At 36.0% G+C, this 20,126-nt stretch overlaps 2 protein-coding genes across 8 annotated transcripts in view; one reads left to right on the top strand and one right to left on the bottom strand.

The window, feature by feature from the left end:
- TASOR (transcription activation suppressor) overlaps positions 1–20,126 on the top strand; it is an 82,084-nt gene that overhangs the window by 60,798 nt on the left and 1,160 nt on the right. For 2 of the 7 annotated variants that reach the window (XM_063291767.1, XM_063291768.1), the window contains 7 exons: positions 1,866–2,815; positions 3,674–3,796; positions 4,493–4,652; positions 5,812–5,920; positions 6,199–6,377; positions 6,473–6,631; positions 7,236–8,234. In XM_063291767.1, the coding sequence (XP_063147837.1) occupies positions 1,866–2,815; positions 3,674–3,796; positions 4,493–4,652; positions 5,812–5,920; positions 6,199–6,377; positions 6,473–6,631; positions 7,236–7,798 (2,243 nt within the window). In that variant the 3' untranslated portion in view covers positions 7,799–8,234. Of the gene's footprint in view, positions 1–1,865; positions 2,816–3,673; positions 3,797–4,492; positions 4,653–5,811; positions 5,921–6,198; positions 6,378–6,472; positions 6,632–6,960; positions 8,235–20,126 lie in introns of those variants that run through there. The other 5 variants (XM_063291769.1, XM_063291770.1, XR_010067088.1 and 2 more) reach the window with 4 other exon arrangements.
- Positions 13,920–20,126, bottom strand: part of CCDC66 (coiled-coil domain containing 66) — a 39,152-nt gene continuing 32,945 nt past the window's right edge. Inside the window, exon 19 of the mRNA XM_063291773.1 lies at positions 13,920–14,355. Within this exon, the coding sequence (XP_063147843.1) occupies positions 14,269–14,355 (87 nt within the window). The 3' untranslated portion in view covers positions 13,920–14,268. The remainder of the gene's footprint in view (positions 14,356–20,126) is intronic.

Genomic DNA, 20,126 nt, shown 5'->3' on the forward strand with positions numbered 1-20,126 from the left:
TGTTTGGGTTTTTAAAAGTAATTTGTGCTAACCTAGCTGATGAATGATAAAAATCAAATGGCTACAATGATTCTGTCTTGGGCCATAGAACTAGCACTCCCTGCCTAATATAAAAGCCTTGCTAATAAAATCATAGGTGTAAGTAAGGTTGGCTACTTGATCATTAGCCATTAGAAGGAATTGCATTGGGTTAGTACATACTTTTCACTGTTGAAACTACTATGGCAGCAGGAACTATGAAATTGTAGTGGCACTAAGATGTTGACTAAGCAGTTATGTTAGGGCATGAGATGTGTCCTAAATTAGCTAGGACACATCTGTTAGGACTAATTTATTGTTATTAATGTGCAGGTTTGTAAGACAAGACTATAATACTGAAAGAGTAGCTGCTATCTAGCTTGAGAAAAAATTAATGCTGAGTACATTTGCTGAGTAAGCAAATATGCAAAGCTCAGAAAAGGAGTATGAAATAGCTGAAGAAATTAAAGGCATGATATAATAAAAAGAAAAGGAAAGTAGCTAAAACACCAACACCATTCACTCACCTATGTCTTTCTTTCCTTGCAAACCATTCTTGCTTCCACCCTGTCTGTACATTTTACTTGTCTGTTTAATTTAGAGGTCACCTGACTCTAAATGATTCTGGATGGCTTACATTTTAAAAGAAATAAAAGTAGAGGAATAGATCAAGCACTTCCAGAAGAGAAAAGCAGATATAACAGCAAAAGAAAAAACTATAGGGGCTCAACAGCCAGGCTATCCTTAAGGCCAGGGAGATCAGCTATGTATTTAGGGACTTTCAGAACATCAGCACTGGAGCCATACAGATTTTTTTGGGGGGGGGATGCTATTCTAGAGGGTAGGTGCCATCACAGAGAAGACACATTTCTAGTTCCTGATAGATGACATTGTTTCATCAAGGGGACCTGGAGTGCAGGTCTATATATTGTCTTTTGTTCCCTAGAAACTTAAAAACCTTATCTTTCTGTTTCTAAATCAACTTTTTCAGACATGATTATTTTTCCCTTCCTCTTCACTCACTCACTCCATCATACTTTGTTTTGCAATTTGATCCTCTTGCTTTCTTTTTTTAAGAGTAAATCTCAACATACTTTTTTCAAACTGGTCACTTACCAGTTTGAAAAACACTTACGTATTCAACACTTACGTATTCAATCCACATTTATTCAGCCTTCATTCATATACCTTCGCTGCCCTGTATGCATTCATCAGCTTTGCTCTGCAAGATCAGACTATATTCATTCAGACCTATTGCATCCTTCTTTTTAAGTTTCACAGGCACACAGCAGCATTATTTTTCTTTATTTTATTTGTTCATTCTTCACCATTTCCTCTTTGTGTTCCAATTTGCAATCTTCTGTATATGCCATTATTGTTGCCATATAGGCTTCTAGATACTGACCTTTGCTGCCCGTCATGCCTTTCATCAATAAAGGCTTTCATGTAACACTTTTTAGTAGAGAGAGCATAGACTGGGATACCAGTCTTGGATGTACCTATGCCGCATGCAGAGTCCTTAGTGGCACCAATAGCACTTAACAGTTTTGCTGATTTGGCCGGTGAGCCAAAAGCATAAATAAATCCAGTTTTATCTCAAGCATGTGTGCTCTATTCTATGCAAGGTAGGATCTGTAATCCAGAGACTACTTTGCAAGCCAACATGCTGTTGCCTACATCCCACCAACAAAGTTATGTATAGTATATTGACATATGCTCATAATGCTGGATGGTTTTTTAATAATATCAGTTGAAGTGACAATCAGAATACATTATTGTTGACAATGTACCTATGTAATGCATATTTCAGTATCTTTAGAGGTAATTTACCAACTTTTCTTGTTTAGGCTTGAAATCTCAAGATGAATTGTTGGCTTATTCAGCACCAAAGGATGCTTCTGAACATGACCCCCGCGTTATAAACAGGCAAAGATGTTCTGATTATCAATTTGCATACTCTGCCTTTTCAGACATACAGAAAAGAAGAATAGAAGATAAAATACATGCAGGTCAAGAGGTGAAACCTGAAGAACAGTGTGAACATGAAACAAATAATTCTGTGTCAAGTAAACATTCAATAAGTGGAATAATAGAAACAGCTATATTAGAAGAGTATAATATCTTTACCAACAAGATTCAGGAAATTTTGCAGCAGAAGAATATTATGTATGTCAGTGGAATATCAAGACCTGTCTTTTCAGCCCAGGAAAGGGTTATGAGACTTTCTGAGTTCATATGTTTACAAGCATCAGATATTGCTGTCCATGAATATGTAGAAAGACTAAGTGAAAAGCTCAACAGTGTTGCTTCGTCATCTTCATATGGTGTGCAGAATGTGTCCTTTACTGGAAGCACTGGACCAGCAGATAACTCTGTTACAAGCAGTGGACTGAATTTGCCCCCGGAGGAGCCTGTGTCTTCCTCAGATGATTTTGAAGAACAGTTTCCAGAGCTACCATGCAGCAACGTAGAGGGAGATGCAATCATTAATGAACAGAATCACTTAGTGGTTTTGGATATAGAAAAAGAACAGAAGCTGGTAAATACCAACATAGAGGGAAAGTTAACAGCTGAGCCAAATGGGTCTCCTGCTGATTGTTTGCCACAATCAGAGAAGACACCAAAGCCTATAGACAAGTCAGATGTTACAACCCAGCCTGCTCTGGCTGGTTTTATTAGCCAATTAAGACCTGAAGTGTTTGACAGCATTTTCAAAATTATTGAAGATGTACGAAAAAACACTCTGAAATTCTACATTCATGAAGAACAAGAGAGTACGCTTTGCAAAGAAATAAAGGTAAGCTTTCTACATGAGTGTAAGTCAGTTACGTGCATCTTTTCAGAAAATGGCAGGAATTGTGGTAAGTGGGTAAGCCAGATCTGTGTTTGTATGTGTGTGTGTTGTTTTGGTGAGGTGATTCTTGTAACTGATCATAGCTATTTTTTTTCTTTCTATATATTCTACAAATTGACAGGAAATCACACCAGCGAATTGATGGTTTGCTGGGGTGAGGGGAGCACAAGGGAAACAAAAATAGCATTGGCCACATAAACTTTACAGTTCCCATTCTTTCAGTAAAATAGGTACAGTTGCTTAAAACAAAAGAAAGTTTAAAGAATCTTTCTTTCTGTACAGATGTTTTAAAGAATGGAAGGGGTTTTGTTGTTGATGCACTATATATCTGGCATATTTTAAAAATTTATTTGTTAGATTTTTATTCCACCTTTCTTCAAGAGCTCAAGGTTCTCCTTTTTATTCTCACAGTAGCAACCCTGTGAGGTAGGGTGAGCTAAGAGTGAGTAATTGGCCTAAACTCACTCAGTGAGTTTCCATGACTGAGGGTAGAATTATAAAACTGGCCTCCCCAGTCTTAGTCTAACATTTGAACTGCTTCACAGCAGTAGCTTTCATGCTACAAAGCATGTAGTAGGCTGGAAAATTAATTAGTTTAAAATATGCTGTTGGAGAGAGGGTAGTGTAATTAAAGCAGGCTTTTCAAAAAGTGTGGAAGTAAGCAAGACCAGTGAAAAAATACTGTATTTCTACTTACCTATTTGTGTAGTTTCCTTTCTGTATGTTTATCTCCTTTTGTAATTGTTCAGTTTAGGTTTAATATTAATTGTATTATTTTAACATTTTCTGCACTTGGTTTAGGAATATCTTACTAAATTAGGTAACACAGAGTGCCATCCTGAGCAATTCTTAAGAAGAAGAGCCGAGCTGGATAAATTGCTTGTAATTATTCAAAATGAAGATATTGCTAATCTAATTCATACGGTAAATGAAATGTATTTATGCACACTACAGTGGCTTTTATAATGTGCAAAACATATCATGCTTGAATGTTCTATGTATGGAACAGCTGGTTTTAGGAGATTTGTGCCCAAACTGAAACATGTGATTTGGACATGTTGATCTACATATGGACTGAAACTGTGTGTTTTTCCCCAGACACAGAACAAAATGTAATTGTTCTGTGACAAGAGCAGGATATGGCACATGTGGTTGAATCAGCAGCATCTGAGTGGGTAGGGAAGATACTGGGATTATTAGGCAGGCAAGCTGACCAAGGAACATGCCACAATAAATATCAATGGTGATGGCTGAGAGGAGGGAGGGAAGGAGAGGGGCTGGGAGGAATATACAGGTCATGCAGAAGAAAAGTGGGGAGAGAGGCTGATGTATAACATCCTTACTATACTTCCCTCATAAAATCACTCTGATGCATTCCGCGTTTTGTTTCGGCTGACCCTTGGAACAACCAAAATGTTAAGGGTTTGAGGTTTTAATTTTTTTTCTGTTTTATGCATACTCTATTTGTTATTTTCTGTATCTCCCTATGTTTTTGAGCCATAAACTTATCAATGCAAAATATTAATACCAATAGGGAATGCCATTGTCAATAGAGTGTCTAATTTTAACTAATTTATTTTACTGTACTTGTATCTAATTCTGTGTACTTTCTTTAAACAGATTCCATGTTTAGTATCTTTGAAGAGACTCTCATGCGTCAGTTTTGCTGGTGTTGAGAGTTTGGATGATGTGAAAAATCGCACTTACAATGACTTGTTTGTTTCTGGTGGCTTCATTGTATCTGATGAATCTGTTCTCAACCCAGAATCTGTCACTGTTGGTAAGGCTTATGTTGACTAAAGCTTAGGGCAGAGTCTACAAATTATTTTACATTTCTAATAGATCATTAATTTCTAATGGCTTATATAGTCAAACATGAGTTTGTGATTGGGGTTCTATTTTTTGCTTCATTTGAATCCTTCAAGAATTTTATTATAAAATAATGCTGTAAAATTCTGTTCTTTAGGGCAAATATTCCTTGAATTATTTTTAAAAAAACCCTGACTAGTAGAGAAAATATGGTACTGTTCAGCCATTAAAGTTTCTGTAAAACAATTCATATAGAAGTGCTGTCCAGAAGTAAAGAAGAAAACTGCCTCAATCCACAGGCATAGCTTTCCACTTTTATTTTTTTATTGCTGCTCAGGTGAAATGTCCGATTCCTTGAGCCCACCATTTTACTTATTCCTATGACTTTAATTAACTGCATTGTCTTGTTCTTAAATGTAGATCAGTAATAACTGTATAACATTGACTAGATTTTCACATGCCCAGATTAATCCATTCATCACATACTGATTGATATTAATCATGGTTTTGCATTAGTGCGAACATTGGTAATACTACATCATTATTAAAATTTAACATGGTAGGTGAATACTTTGCAGGGGAAAGAAGAAATCAAATAATCTGGGAATGTTATTAATCATTTTATTTACACTACAGTATCTATAGTATCTTCTAGAAAGCAGTAAAATGTTAACATAGAACTGCCATTTCAAAAGACTGACTAGTTTTTAAATGATTGCTATTATTCTAATAAAATATTTTTACAGGAGAAATGTAGTATGCATACAAATCCAATAAAAAATTTGGTTATAAATTTTAATAGTTACTTCATTTGCTTTTGAAAATTTTCTGTAAAATTAGCTTACTGACACAGTAAACTACTGTGACACAACTAAAATTAACATAATAATGGGAAGTATCATAAATTTAATTGATTTTTAAAGCTTAAGATTAACCTTTCCAAATGAAAGCTAGCCATCTTTCCTAGCATGATTCTTATTTGAAGTCAGTAATTTTCTCCTGGAATTGTTCCCAGCAACATGCTACTAATGAAAGCTGTGCTCAAGCATTGTGCTATAGCTTGTACAAATTTATCTAATTCCTGTTTTAAATAATATAAGTGAGGGTTTATGTTCTCTTTTCAAAATTAGATAAACTTAATGAGTTTCTGAAGTTCCTTGGAGAGTTGAGTACTCCAGGTGGAAAGTGGCAATGGAAAATTCATTGTAAAATACAGAAAAAATTGAAAGAACTTGTAAGGTATGTATTAGGTATGCAAGCATTAGTATATTTCAAAAAAGATAACTTGAAATAGCTCTGGTAGTAGCTGCATCATTTATTCTTTATCTTTTTTTTACCTACCATTTTCCAATTATTGTGAGTATATTGGTTTCTATTTTCATTTTTAAAATCCTTAAGGTAAAAATGCAAAACCCTTTTTATTGTTAATATAATTCAAAACCATGCTAAAAATCATTTAAAGGCCTCCATTTTTTTATTATATAACTGCAGATCCTATATTGTCTTTCTTCCAATAGAACAAATAAAAATGCCATGAACTTGCTAGCACTTCTGAGTGCTTATCAAAAGAAAGACATGGTTGAGATTATGGCATACCATAGCTGTGATTCTCAAACACGAAGTCCTCCAGAATTAGAGTGTCTCATAAGACTTCAAGCTCAGAATATGCAGCAGAGGCATGTGGTCTTTCTGACAGGTAGAAAATAATTATCATTTTGATAAATTTTTATATTTATCTACAAAAATATGTTACTTTTCATACTGAACATTTTTTGTTCCCTCCTTGCTTAGAAAAGAATGTGTCAACATTTGCAAGTTATGCTGATAATGGAATAGTGGTTACTACTGTCGGTTACTTTATGCACAACTTCAAAAGTCTAGTTGGCTACCATAACTCAGTCACTGAAGAAAGCTGCCTCCATCCTCCTGCTGATTATGAAAAACAAACAGGTAATAATATACTTGTTTAATTTCTTTCACTTATAGCTAGCTAGATATTTGAAGCGGGGAATCTAGTGTGTATATGCTTCAGTATAACTAAAGAATTTAATATTTCTAAACTGAGAACACAGCATAAAAATAGAAAAGAGAGATGTAGTGTTGTACATCATCTTAATATAAAATTGGTCTGATAGGGTGTTCAAGAAACTCCACGAAATGTAGAGGGGCTAGGAAAAGGATGGCAGAGCTGAGGTGTGGCAAACAAGCAGTGAGTGAGGGTGTCAGTAATTGTGATGGGTAATTTTCATATCAAATTCTGACCTACTGTATAACTTTAGATGCTGTTTTGACATTAAATCCTTTGGAGCTGGAAGTTGGGGTTTCCCAACAGTAAGCATGAACACATTTCGCAGAAGCTTTTAGCATCGGAATATCCGGACGTTCACACAGAGGGTTATATGTGTGTTGAGTAAGTGAACAAAAATGACAGAAGACCAGCCTTAAATGATATGCGACTTTGAGACCTGAAGCCTAAAACTGTGTGAGTAGTGCATAGTATTTTTAGATAAACTTTCTATTTCAATAGAGTAGGATTTTTCTCTTCTTAATGTAGTTCTTATAGAAAACGATGAAAAGGATGAGGAGGACATGTCTCTGGATTCAGGGGATGAAGCATCACAAATAGAAGTTTGCAATGATGCCTCAAAATATGATTCCCATTTGGAAGATTTTCAGACAGAGACCAAAGGACCACATGGAACAGACTCTAAGCAAAACTCTCAAAATGATGCACTGCTGTCTTCTGAAGAACAACACTTCTCTCTGACAGAAAAGACTTCTAAAATTGTCATGCAAGATATACAGCCAGTTACTCCTGTTTCAACTACACGCTCTGCTGAAGGGGAGAGAACTAATTCAGCTGAACAAGTTCCTCTCAGTTTTCAGATGTTCAATAGACAGTTAAGTGTGCCCCATCAGTTCAGTCATTTTAACGTTCTCACTCATCAGACGTTTTTGGGAACAACATACCCTATGTCTACCAGTCAAAAACAGGAAAGTGGAAATTACTTTCTGACAGCCTATAGTCAGAACATGGATATGGACCAGTCTTCATCTTCATCAAATAATTGGGATATCAGTTGTGATTCTTCGAGGCCATTTCCCAAACAGAATTAATCAAAGCAGAAATGTTTTTTTTTTAATATTTGTTGCGGACTTTAAAAAAAGTGAATTAACCATTTCTATTCTCTGATCTAAACATTTCTTGTCTCTTATCTCAGATGTTTTCATGTTTATTTAAATCATGAATGGTCTGTACCAGGTGAAGCACCTGAAGTTTGAAATAAATATATATATTTTTAACATATATTGTACTTGAATGAACTTGTTTGTTGGCACTTCTAAGTTTTACATTTTGTAGTTCATGTGTAATTAAGACTCCAACTTGAAGTCTAGCTTAATGTAATTTGAATGTTTGCCTGAAACATATGTGAAAGGGGAAGGGTTCATTTTTAATGCAAAATGTAAAAGGACATTCAAACCACTTTTTCTTTATAATAGCTGTTATGTACATATGTGAATGTTTTGTATAAAATCTTTCTATAGCTTTAAAGCCAACTCTAGTTACTTCGTCAAATATCCTGGATTTTTGGTTACATACCTTAGTTAGAATAAACAATAGGTACAGTTCATTTTGAAATGAATAAAAGAAGTTGTCCAGAGAGGACTTAGTAGCAAGTTGCATTCTGTTGTGTCATCTGTTTCCATGAAATAGATGCAGCCAAGAGGGTTATTTATCATTATCGCTATAAATCAAGTTACCTTCTCTTATCATCAAGTTCTGCAATTACCAAAAGTACATAATACTCTGATTAGTATTCCAAGTTCAAAGCTCTTTTTTATCAGCATAGTAATACTAAATCGGGGTATTTCTGATAGAAAACTTAAAATTCTATATAAACATAGGTGCACTGGCTTCATTGACATCAAGGAAGTTAAGAATAGCTTTGCACTGAGTTACTGTCATACATACTGTTGTATCCCTGAATTTGGAATTCTTTATTAAAACATTTCATAATGGAATAGAATGCTGCCATTGTATTTTACAGACTTTATGAATATGAACTGTAAGGGCTTTGCACTGTTAACTACATATAAAATCCCTCAAGGAATCGGCAGCATTCTGTGATCTGTTATAATGTAGAACCATGCAATTAATGCATAACATGGAAGAATTTGTTCAGTGTTGATTATACTGTCTGCCATAAGTGGCACCTAAAAGTCATGTATAATAGAAAATAAAAGGGGCTAAAATATTATATATTTCTGTTATAAATTTGATTGGAAAGCAGGAATAGATGCAGAGAGCATAAATAATGTAAAGCTTTAAAGTAGGCGTTCCCAAACGTTTTAAATGGTGAGCACGTTTGAAATTTTTTAGAGTGTATTGTATTCAATCACAAAATGATTACCACGATGGGGTTTGCTTATTCATGAAAAGTTGCAGTGATGGACATGACTGGTCATCACACACATCCTTTAGCAGGAGGCAAACTGGTTAGGGTATACTTGCCCTATTCCCCAAATTACCTTTCTTTTGTTTGGCAAGTAAGAACACTTCCAAGCAAAAAGCTCTTGAGTTGCAGCCTTTAACCATTTTCTTTTTCTAAAAATGCTTATTTCGGTTATATAGTATACAGAGCATTTGGGCCATAAAGATAACGCTGTAACTAATGGTGTTCTGCAGCATGTAAACTATTATTTCTATTTTATTTTAGGGTGGGGCTTATTTGCCAGGGGACTCAAGCCTTAAAGGGAGGAGCAAACCAACAATAATAGTGGTTGAAAATGTGGTTTGGATACAAGATAAGGAAGTAAGGAAGTTGAATTATCTGTAAAGGAATACTGGAAAAAGTAGTGGGCAAGCTAAAGTGACTAGCAGCCTGAATTTTTAACAACGGAAATAAGAAATTTAAGGAGAAGAACAAAGAATGTGCTAATGTTGGACATGTAAGCTGTAATATGTATTTAGAGGAACAGGGACAGGGTTTTAAATTGACATACCTAGTGAGGGGCTGGTTGCAGAAGAGAATGTCTAGAGAATACTTATGTAAGTCTGTGGTAGAAGTCATAAAATGACCAGAGATGTCAACAAGATATATAGAATCTGCTTTTTTTGAAGAATCAAAATACAGGTAGTCCTTATTTAACAACCACAATTGGGACCAACAATTCAGTTGTTAAGCAAAGCAGTTGCTAAATGAAACTGTCGCTGTGCTTATGACCTTACTTCAGCTTTCCTTTGCTTTACAGACCTGTGAAGGTCGTAAATGTGAGCATTGGTCAGAAAGTTACTTTTTCATCATTGTAACTGCAACAGCTGTCCAAGGCAGTTGCTAAACAAGGACTATTTGTGTAACAGAATCTGCGCTGTGTGAACAAGAGAAGTTACAAATGTATGATTTCATTGTATTATTGTAAACAGCTAACTACAGCAGTGAAGCGAAGTTTGTGACTCCTTTAAAAATCTCCAAATCCTGCAGGACCTGACCAATAATTAGACTTGTCTAATTAATAGATATGAAGATACTGATTACACAGCACCACAGTAAGACTGTGTTATGGCTTTATGGAACACGCTAAGTAACCATTCACTTTCTTTGCTGGAAAAGGTGTGTGAAGCTTTCAGTTTAGTAAGTGGCAGCACATCTGTTAGCACTAAAGAGTTACTGTATGGTTAGGATCATTGTGCTTCATGACTCGCATTCATTTAAGTTTCAGTAAATAGATGGATACCCTGATATTACCATTTGGTGGTACAATGCAGGATCTGTTGTATCACTCAGTGATTGTAAGTTGTCTGGGCCCTGAGGCTGCAAAGCAGCCCCAAACAATGATATTCTCACCACCATGCTTCGTGCTTGGGATGAATCGTTGGATGCAGTGTTTCATTTTCTCCCAAAGTAACATTTCTTACAAATACCAGGAAGTTTGTCTCATCTGTCCTTAGAACATTGATCCAGTAGCCTGCTGGGTCATCCAAGTAGTCTTTGCTTAGGCAGCAGTGTCAAGAGTGCCCTGCAGCTTATGTTCCATTTCTTTGTGGCGCTTCATGACTTCTTGGAGTATTGTATGCATTTCTTTGGGACTGATTTTTGTGAGATGAACATTTCTTGGGAGGGTGCAGTGATGTTGCTTTTTTTTTTTTTTTTTGCCATTTGTACACTATCTCTGACTGAATTGATGGAGGCCAAGGCTTTGGCAATGCTTTTACAGCCTTTTCCAACTTCATGAGCATTGACAACCCTTTTTCTGAGGTCCACAGAGATCTCTTGATTGGGACATGATTCCATTACACCAGCCTGTGTCACCAAGAGCAAACTCTGGTGATGCCAACTAATGTGTGTGTTGTTTTATAGAAAAGGGCCTCTCAAACTCACAGCAGATTATTATCTAATTGATTGGAATGTCTGGCTGAACCTACCTCAAGATAATTAATTATCCTGGGGTTTCACATTTTCCAACAAATATGGTGAATGCTGGCTCCAAGTGTTCAATAATGGCATAACAATAAGATTTAAAAAAATAATGATGTAACAATAACGTAACAATGACTTCCGTGTGTTAAGAATCTATTCATCTGTTAGCAGGACTTAGGTGAAGCTCTTACCATGTTGTAAGTCACAGAACAGAGTGATTCTGGATAATCAATGGGTTCACAATTTTTGTAATTGCTGCATACAGATGTAGCCTCTTGGAGCATATAAGAATCTGTCTCAAACAGGGACAGAAAGTTTTTAAACAGGATAAAATCAGTGTGATAGTGATTAGAAAATTGGACTGGGATTAGGAAACCTAATAAAGTTTTTTGATTTTATGTTTTATGATTTTATAGTTGTTGGATTTTATTATTGTGAGCCACCCAGAATTGTGTTTAAGATGAGTGGCCATACAAATTGTTTAAATAAAATAAAAGAAACCCAGTTTTAAATCATGCTGAATATGTAACTCACAGATGACCTCATAAATACAATGTTAAAAGACTTGTCAGAGAGGGAGAAGACAAACTATATGCCACTTCGATCTCTTTAGAGGAAGCATGTTTAGTATTAGGCTGTAAATGACTACAATATACAGGTATAGGTAACCAGACTGTTGCAAATAAACATCTGCAATATTGGTTTACAAGGATGTACAAAATCATTTTAAAAATTGCAGATCTGAGGAGACCCTTGGTCATATTCCCTCATGAATACTAGTGGATAGTTGCTACCATAAATATTTAAGTACTTTTATTGATTTTCCTTATTACTCCTTAGCCTGATTCAATTGTTTAAATTATATGTATACCTTCAGTATATATTGCAGAAAACTTGGCGTCAATTTTGTTTCCCTCTTTTTAGCCACTGTTAACAAGTCCATGCTAAGATGAGTTAAATGTATATTTGTGGTTGCTAGGAGTCAATGCTGACTTGATGGCACGTGATCAATCAAAGATGGGCTGGGTAAAATCTGGTTTCTAAAGAAGGAACATATACATGCAATAGTGTTTGGAAACATGCTGAAATACCAGTAGCTTCTGAACATCAGATTTTTCATCATCTGTCTATTGGCTATAGTTAAACTGAAGTATTCTCTATTAAAACTCCATCCAAATCACTGATTTGTAAATTTGTATTTAGCATCTGAGTCCCAACCTGGATATATGTAGTCCCACCTGAAAATGCAAGTTTGTAAAGTATAATAGACCAGTTCTATGGAATCCTTGAACATAAGCTGCAAGTTCATTAAATAGCCATCTGAAGAAAATCTTGTCGAAAACCTGTTTTCTCAGTTTCCGAACCAAGAGTGTGTTGCAGGCAGTCCTAAGGCCTTGTCAGTGTACTCCATTATGTCCTATTTTTTTCCCCCAATCCCTCTTGTTGCTTGCTTGGTCTTTTTGGTTTTTTTTTAGCTGTTTGGGGATGATGGAAGGTCAGTGAAAACTTAGGACCCCATGGATCTTCAGTGCTGCCTAACCTACCCCTCTTGTGACTTTCCAAGGTTGTAAAAGACTGTTTGAGGTCGGTAAGATGAAAGCAGTGTTGGCTTTCTCCTTCCATGTAAGATGCTGCCTTGGAGAGGGAAATCTGACATGTATCTTGAGAGATTAAGAGGCTATAGAATTGAGCTTTTAGGTTTTCATGTGTGTGCTGTTTACTGTAAACTTAATTAGTGTGTCAGACAGTATTACTTTGAGGTTTGATTCAGGTTAAATTCTAAGCCATGATTTTGATTGGGGATTAGTGCTTAAAATAATAAATGATTGGAAGCAACTTGCTATGAATTTTACTCTTCTACAAGAAATATTCAGTGCAAAAAAGAGAGAATACACATTATTTGTGCTCAGGTAAAGAAGCTACTAATTGGTTGAACGCTATTGCATTGTTACATTCTCCTTAAATTATCTAACTTTATTGCCAGGTGGGAAGGGAACCATGTTAAAATGAGGGATATTCTCCAACTCATTAGATGTAACTATATTAATTTCCAATTAGAAATATCTAAACCTTTCCAGACATAATACTCACTATAAGAACCTGTCTCTTCGGATCAAGATGGAAGACCCAAATAAATTAGTATGTATAATTCAGGAAAAGGGAGATAACTGCGTAATATATTTTGGAAGAGCTAACTATAATTGTTCTGAATTTTAGCAGGTTCAGTTTAACCATAACGGCTATTAATGTTTCAGCTGTGTACCATATTCACTCATTGGTGCATTCTTTTTATGCAGAGGGCTAACAAGTGCCTTAATAAGGAAAATAATTTTTGTCCCTTTTTAAAATGAGGCAGTTCCATCACAATTAAAATGAATGCTGTTTGGCAAATAGCTGAAATAACCAAATTAGAAAATCTCATCTTTTCAGTGCCTCAAAAAATGAAATTAAATATCTAGTATTACAGTGGAAGATAGAATTATCTTCTAAATCTTGCAAATACTCAGCTGCATGTTCTAATACTTTGCATTATTGGACATGTTTTCTAACTTCTGAGACTACTTTGGTACAGCCTGTTTCAGTTAAAAGTTCTGACTCTTCAGTTCTGTTTGTGGAATCAAACTGATGATTCATAACTTACTTTAAAAATGTGTAAAGCATGGATACATTATCCAATGTTTTTATAAAGCAGTCTTTAACATTTTAATATAAAATGATTACTTCACCAACATTCATCATTATGGTTCTGTACATATAGGTCGCAATGTGGAGTTCTTTATGCTCCTGCTCATTATCTCCATAGAGATACAAAACTGCTGTATGTTTGAAATGATTTAATTAAGATTTTTCTGGGAACAGCTTTTAAACATGGGTTGATGTATCTGAACCATTGCTTATATGACAAAATGCAACACTAGTAGCCAGGGATATTCAAAATTCAAGTATTTTATTTCTCATGCTAAATACTCACATAGAATTTAAATTAGTTATACAAATATTGTGTAAACAAAGTCACATCATACAGTATTATGTGAAATAAAATTCTTCCTCCATTACTGGAAGTTTACCCTAAATACACCAAAGTCCATATTCTACAAACTTGGTTCATAATTACAGTAGTATAAAGTGCCAACACAGCAAAACATCCATTCATCATAGCTGAAATTCTTAAAGCGGTAAAATAAAGTTTTCTTCTTGACTCAAAACACTCGGAATAAGGCATGTCTCCAGTTCTTTCTGCTTCTGAAGGAGGCCCTGGAACGATAAATGAAAATGCTTTTACAAAACACAGAACAGTTTTAAACAGCAATCATCAATCTACACAGGACTGTAGATAACTATAATGGTGCCCTAGAAAACAGTTATTAATTATATTGTTTCTGCTATAACAGACTTTTAAAATATTTGCTTTGTAATTCTTCAGTCATGGAGACAGTGGTGTGAAGGCAAGCCTAATGGCAATGAAATGTAAAGATCAGATGCTTTTACTGGAAGATACAATTACACCTATATTTAGTTACCTCTTGATATCCTTAAAATATTTGATTCAAAGTAGATTGCATAAGCAGAAAACCATATTTCTACACAAAGTTTAATGTAACAAAGCAACAACATTTGATCAATATGCCTTCTCATGGCAAGTTTAATTACAGAGCCTGAATGAAAGGAAGGGAATTGCCCTCTCCGAGATGTGATCATTTGGATTTCAGGTGGAATAGCTATTGTCATTCAGGGTACTGATAGCATCTAGGGCACTGTCCTGCAGATAACTTGTTAAGTTGGGCTCTAGACACAAGTTGGGACTGCTGCACTACAACAGCCTCTCTACCTGGTCTGCTCAAGCTTATTGCTTGACTTCATCACTGGGCTGGTGGTAGAATTCCTCAGACTTAAAGTGCTGGAGGATTTCAATTTGCCTGCCTTGGTGGAAAGGGGTCAGAGGCTGCTCAAGAGGTCATGGCCACCATGACAACCATGGACATGCATCATATCATTGTGGGCTTGACACATGGAGGGCCAGACACCTGACATTTTTCATTTGAGGGCAGATGTGACATGATCTAAGACTGGAGGGTATTAACATCTGTCCTCATAGCTGGATCATGCTCTGATTACTTTGAAACTGACTGGTGCTACCAACTTCCACAAGGAGAACCCAGCTGATCAGTGACCTCAAGACATTTGAAGGAATCACTTGATTTCCAAGGAGTGATTGAGGATCTTCCCAAAGCTCTAATGGGCAGTTCTTCTAAGAATTCAGTTGCCCAATGGAAAAAAGGGGGGCATCTGTGGCCTTTGACAAGACTGCACTATGTGGCCTCTACTAGCTCTCCAATACAAGGGAACTCCTTGATGAACTGAGCAGCTCTGGGAGATGAAGCAGCTGAGGAGACACCCCAAATGATGCTGGCAGAAAAATGAGTCACACCAAACCCAAGGGAGAGCTCAGGGTTGAACTATCTGTATTGGTGAACTATCTGTATTTAGTTACTATATCTGCAGAATCCTACCCAGTGGCCCTTTTAGAATGACCCAGATCCTGTTGGGGGAAGATAGCTAGGAAGAACAGGAAGCTATGAGAAATTTTCTAGGCATCTGGAAGATAAAATCACTTAGATCTACCCAGAATTTGATCCCAGCTGGCAAATCCTATAGACAGGTGCCTGGGACATATCTTCCAAGGTTATCTGGGAAGAGTTTGAGCAGGTGACTTCTAAGGAAATGGACAGGATTCTATGCAAAATTAGTATGACTATGTACAGTCTGGATTCCCATCTTCTCTGGTTGGTAAGATCTTCCAATAAGATGACACAAATATAAGTCTAGAAATTGGTCACCAACCTTTTTTTCTCCAAGACTAATTGCATTGTTCCATCTTTTCCTGACACAGTTTTTGCCATGGATATGATCTAGGAACTTCAACAATGATGTGGTTAATTATACAATCAGAGACTAGGATGGGACCATGGCTTGATGTGTTGTGTGAATACAGGTGTTACAAATTTAGATGTTTCAAAGTCAGACTATTGCTAAGCTTTAAAACACATAAACTAGACATTTCCAAAGAAGCAGGAAATATGACACTGGATCCAATAATAAAGCTTAGTTAGGCAGAATGATACGGTCACTTCAAGTGGCAGGTGGTGGATAACAGTGGCAGTGATGACTGGGTACAACTGGTGCAACAGTGTTCTTTACTCTGCTTTCCTCAGATGCAATGGAGGTGACTGTCCTATTATCCACGTTGAAGTAAAATTTAACTCTTAATTTGGTCAGCTTTCCTAAGTTGAATAGGAATATAGGAAAAATGTCTTGGCTTAATTGGTTAATTTCATGCTCAGTCAGCATGAACACCTTTCTTAGTTTGGCGACTTATCACCATCTTACAAAAATGTCTGTAGAACTGGCTGCACTGGAATCTTGTACTGACCTATACTGAAAGGATTGTAATGTCAGAGTAAGGTTTTCTTTCCAAAATAGCAAAACAAATGCTGATATGGACAGATCTGCTTCAGCATAGATGTGTGTCTAAGCTATTTACTGAATTGAGGTATTCCTGATTCTCTTACAAGGTATCCAGCCTTTATAAAATAATAAACCTGAATAGTGTGATAACCAAAAGCAATGTAAGAGAACTTCTCTGGCTGTTTCATCCATATTCTTTTAGAACCAATATCTCACCCATTCTATTTTTCTGTATAAAAGCCTAGGCAAGTTTAGTATGATGAAGGAAAAGTATCCATTAAAAGTTTCTATATGTACTCAGAAATCCAAGTACTATATATACTCATGGATATAAGCACAGATAAGCCGACCATTGATACTTTTGTATGATTACTATGGAGGAGTCGAACACAAGTTTTTGGTGTATTTTGGAGCCTAAAATCCTCAGCTTATCCACAAGTATATACGGTAAATGGATTTGAAGTTGGCAATGCACTAGAGAGCATCTGGGTTTAAGAAAAGGAGAAGAGTCCCCCTCTTGGGGGGAGATGGGTGGTAGTAGAAATGCGAAAAATAAATAAATAAAAATAAAAGCGATATTTGATGATAATGTCTATTGCCTGCCCAAAGAAAAGTTAATAGACAATACCTAAAAGCAAATGCTAGATATTTCCAAAAGGAATAACAATAGGGGACATAATTACTCCAATGTCTGATATACAACAACCTGTCTCCAGAATTTTTTGACTAGTCCAGGAAAATTGCAGGAATGCTGGATGAAAGTGGCCATTTAATGGCAAAGTTCTTGATTTTAAGAGAAAATAAAGCAAAGTAACATAAATTGTGTATTTTGAATTTCAAGAAAGTAGATTTTAATAAACTCAGACCGATGATAAATAGGATCCTGTAGAAGCTTTTGGGAAAAGTGTTCAAGATTGGTATGAGTTCTTAAAAAAGATTCTAAAAACCCAAGTACGAGTAAATCCAATGAAGAAAAAAATGCAGGCCAAACTAGGTTAACAAAAAGGTTTGTGAAGATCTGAAAACAAAAAAGGGCACATGTAGACAGTGGAAAGAGAATGGGGGTCACCAAAGAAGAAGCTCATCACTCAGAATTATAGAGATGGTATAAGACTAAGGCTAATGAGTTCAGGTTGGCAAATGCTAAGTACAACAAAAAGAGATTCTTCAGATATGTTCAAAACAAAAGGAAGAGAAAGATATCAGGGTATTAGTTGCTCCATGAAAACACAGCCAGATTGAAAATATCACATGCTCAAAGAATGTGCAGCTTACTCAAAAATCACTCAGAGTAATAATCAGTGGTTTGTCATCAACTCAGAGAAGGGGTTGAATAGAGCACAATATTAAGCCCTCAGTCATGTTCTAGTCAACATTTTTATTTAATGAATTGCATGAAGAGGTAGAGGGAATACTTATCCAATTTCCAGATGTGTAAAAAGAGTGGGGAGGGGAGAATGAAATTATAGAAATCTCTGAAAAACTATTTACTTTGGAAATGTGAATAACTTTGCCAAGTTATAAAAACCTGGAATTTTCCTGCCTTGGCACTAGGATTTCTGCAAACGAACTTAGAATCGTTAACTGATTCCAAACTGAATGAGAATCATTAGTGTAATATGGTTGCAACAAAGGCAAATGTCATTTTAGTTGGGGCCAACAAAAACACAACTTCCAAATTGCAGACTGGTTCAGAGGAGGACATTGAAGATAATCATTGTTGAAACTAAATCCTATGATTGAAAGAGCTGGGTATGTTAAACCTTGAGGTGGGATATGGTAGCACTCTTCAGAAACCTGAAAGGATGCCACCCAGAAGAAGGTCAAGCCTGGTCTCCATCATCCCACACGCAGCACAGAATTATGGATTAAAGTTCCCAGTGAATGTTAGAAAAAAAAACTAATGGCCAACTACAGTAGGGGAACCAACTACAAGGTGGTACATTCCTCTTTTACCGGATGTGCTCAAGCAGAGACTGGACCATCATCTGTCAGGAATGCTTTATTTTCCTGCACTGAGAAAAGGGATAGACTCAATGGATACTATTATCTTTTACAGCTGCAGAACATTTCTGTTAGACACATTTGGAACTTGTCTTTCTCAGATGCACTTTTGCTTTCTGGATGAACAATTGTAACGCAAATTACTGAAGACAGAATCATAAGTCTATTTACTGATAAGAAATAACTAGAATTTTTATGCTGCTAAATAGTATGGACAAAAATATCACAGGATTAGGAGTATTAAAAAGGATATGAAGGTAACTCCATTGATCGATACATACATACACACATATTCATCACCATACTCCCTTTTGAGGTAAGCAATGCGAAATACAGAAGGGCATATAAAAACAGTTAACGCAAATTAAAGACATTAGATAAGAAAAAGTGGATATAGCTAAATTTAGTTCATACCAACTCTATTTGCTATACCTCTCCGTATCTTGCAAAGCATCCTTGTTTCCACATCTGTACACGCTTCATGTTAACTTCTGCTCTTAATTTTAAAAACAAATTTTTTTTTTGGAGAATCTCATCAACTCAATCCACCTGTGCCTTTTTTTGTTCTCCCCTCTCCATTCGCTCTCTTGTATTTCTTTTACAGTTCAATCCTCATCCATTCTCCCTGAATGGCCACATCACTTCAATGTTCTCTTGTACTGATCATTTTAATCAACATACAATCCACTCATCATTCATTCATTCATTCACCCCATCTCTTCTTGTTTTACCACACACATTTCTTAAGTAGCCAATTCCCAATGCATTGAGTCTACTTTTATGCATCCTGGGTCTATGTATATCAGTGCACTATAGCAGTACACTCTTAAGTTTGTGGGGTGTAGGCAATGGAAGGTTAAGTTGCAAAGCAGTCTCTACATTAGAGATCCCAGGTTGCACAGAAGAGCGTAAGCATGCTTTGGGTAAAACCTGGCTTTGGTTGTAGGTATGGCACACTGGCCTAAATGTGGGCAGACTGACCAATGCATGTGGCATTGATATAACTAAGGCAGGTAACCTCATCTATACTTTTCTACACTGCATGGAAGTAAGGTCATTTACTAATATGGGGCAGAAACAATAGAAATATGAATAGATGATGGAAACTTGGACATAAATCTGTGGTTTGTTTCTTCAAACTTCTTTTCAGCATGAAAGCCTGAGCAGCTTTAATGAATGGATGCCATCAAAACAGCTAGAACAGAACAGCTAGATGGTATAGTCTCTGTAACATCACCTAAGCCTATTTCTGCCATACTTCATAGTCAATCTACTGTGTACAGAAAACTAAAGTGGGAACACATGAAATAATAAATGATCCACACAATTTCTGGAAAGTCTGTGCAGCAAAAGCAGCTTCAGATGTATTTAGCTCTGGAATTATCTTATGATGGCAAGTGGAAGCTAATGACAAATGGGTACTTTGAAAGGTATTGCAAGTTGCAGATGACTACAGAGAGTCACTTAAATTTATTGGAAGGGTAATGCAAACTAATTTTAAAAGGTTTTTAAAATAGATTAATGCTAGTTGTTTATTAAAACATATTAATAATAGT

Source organism: Candoia aspera, chromosome 2 (genome assembly GCF_035149785.1).
Source record: "Candoia aspera isolate rCanAsp1 chromosome 2, rCanAsp1.hap2, whole genome shotgun sequence".
NCBI lineage: Eukaryota > Metazoa > Chordata > Lepidosauria > Squamata > Boidae > Candoia > Candoia aspera.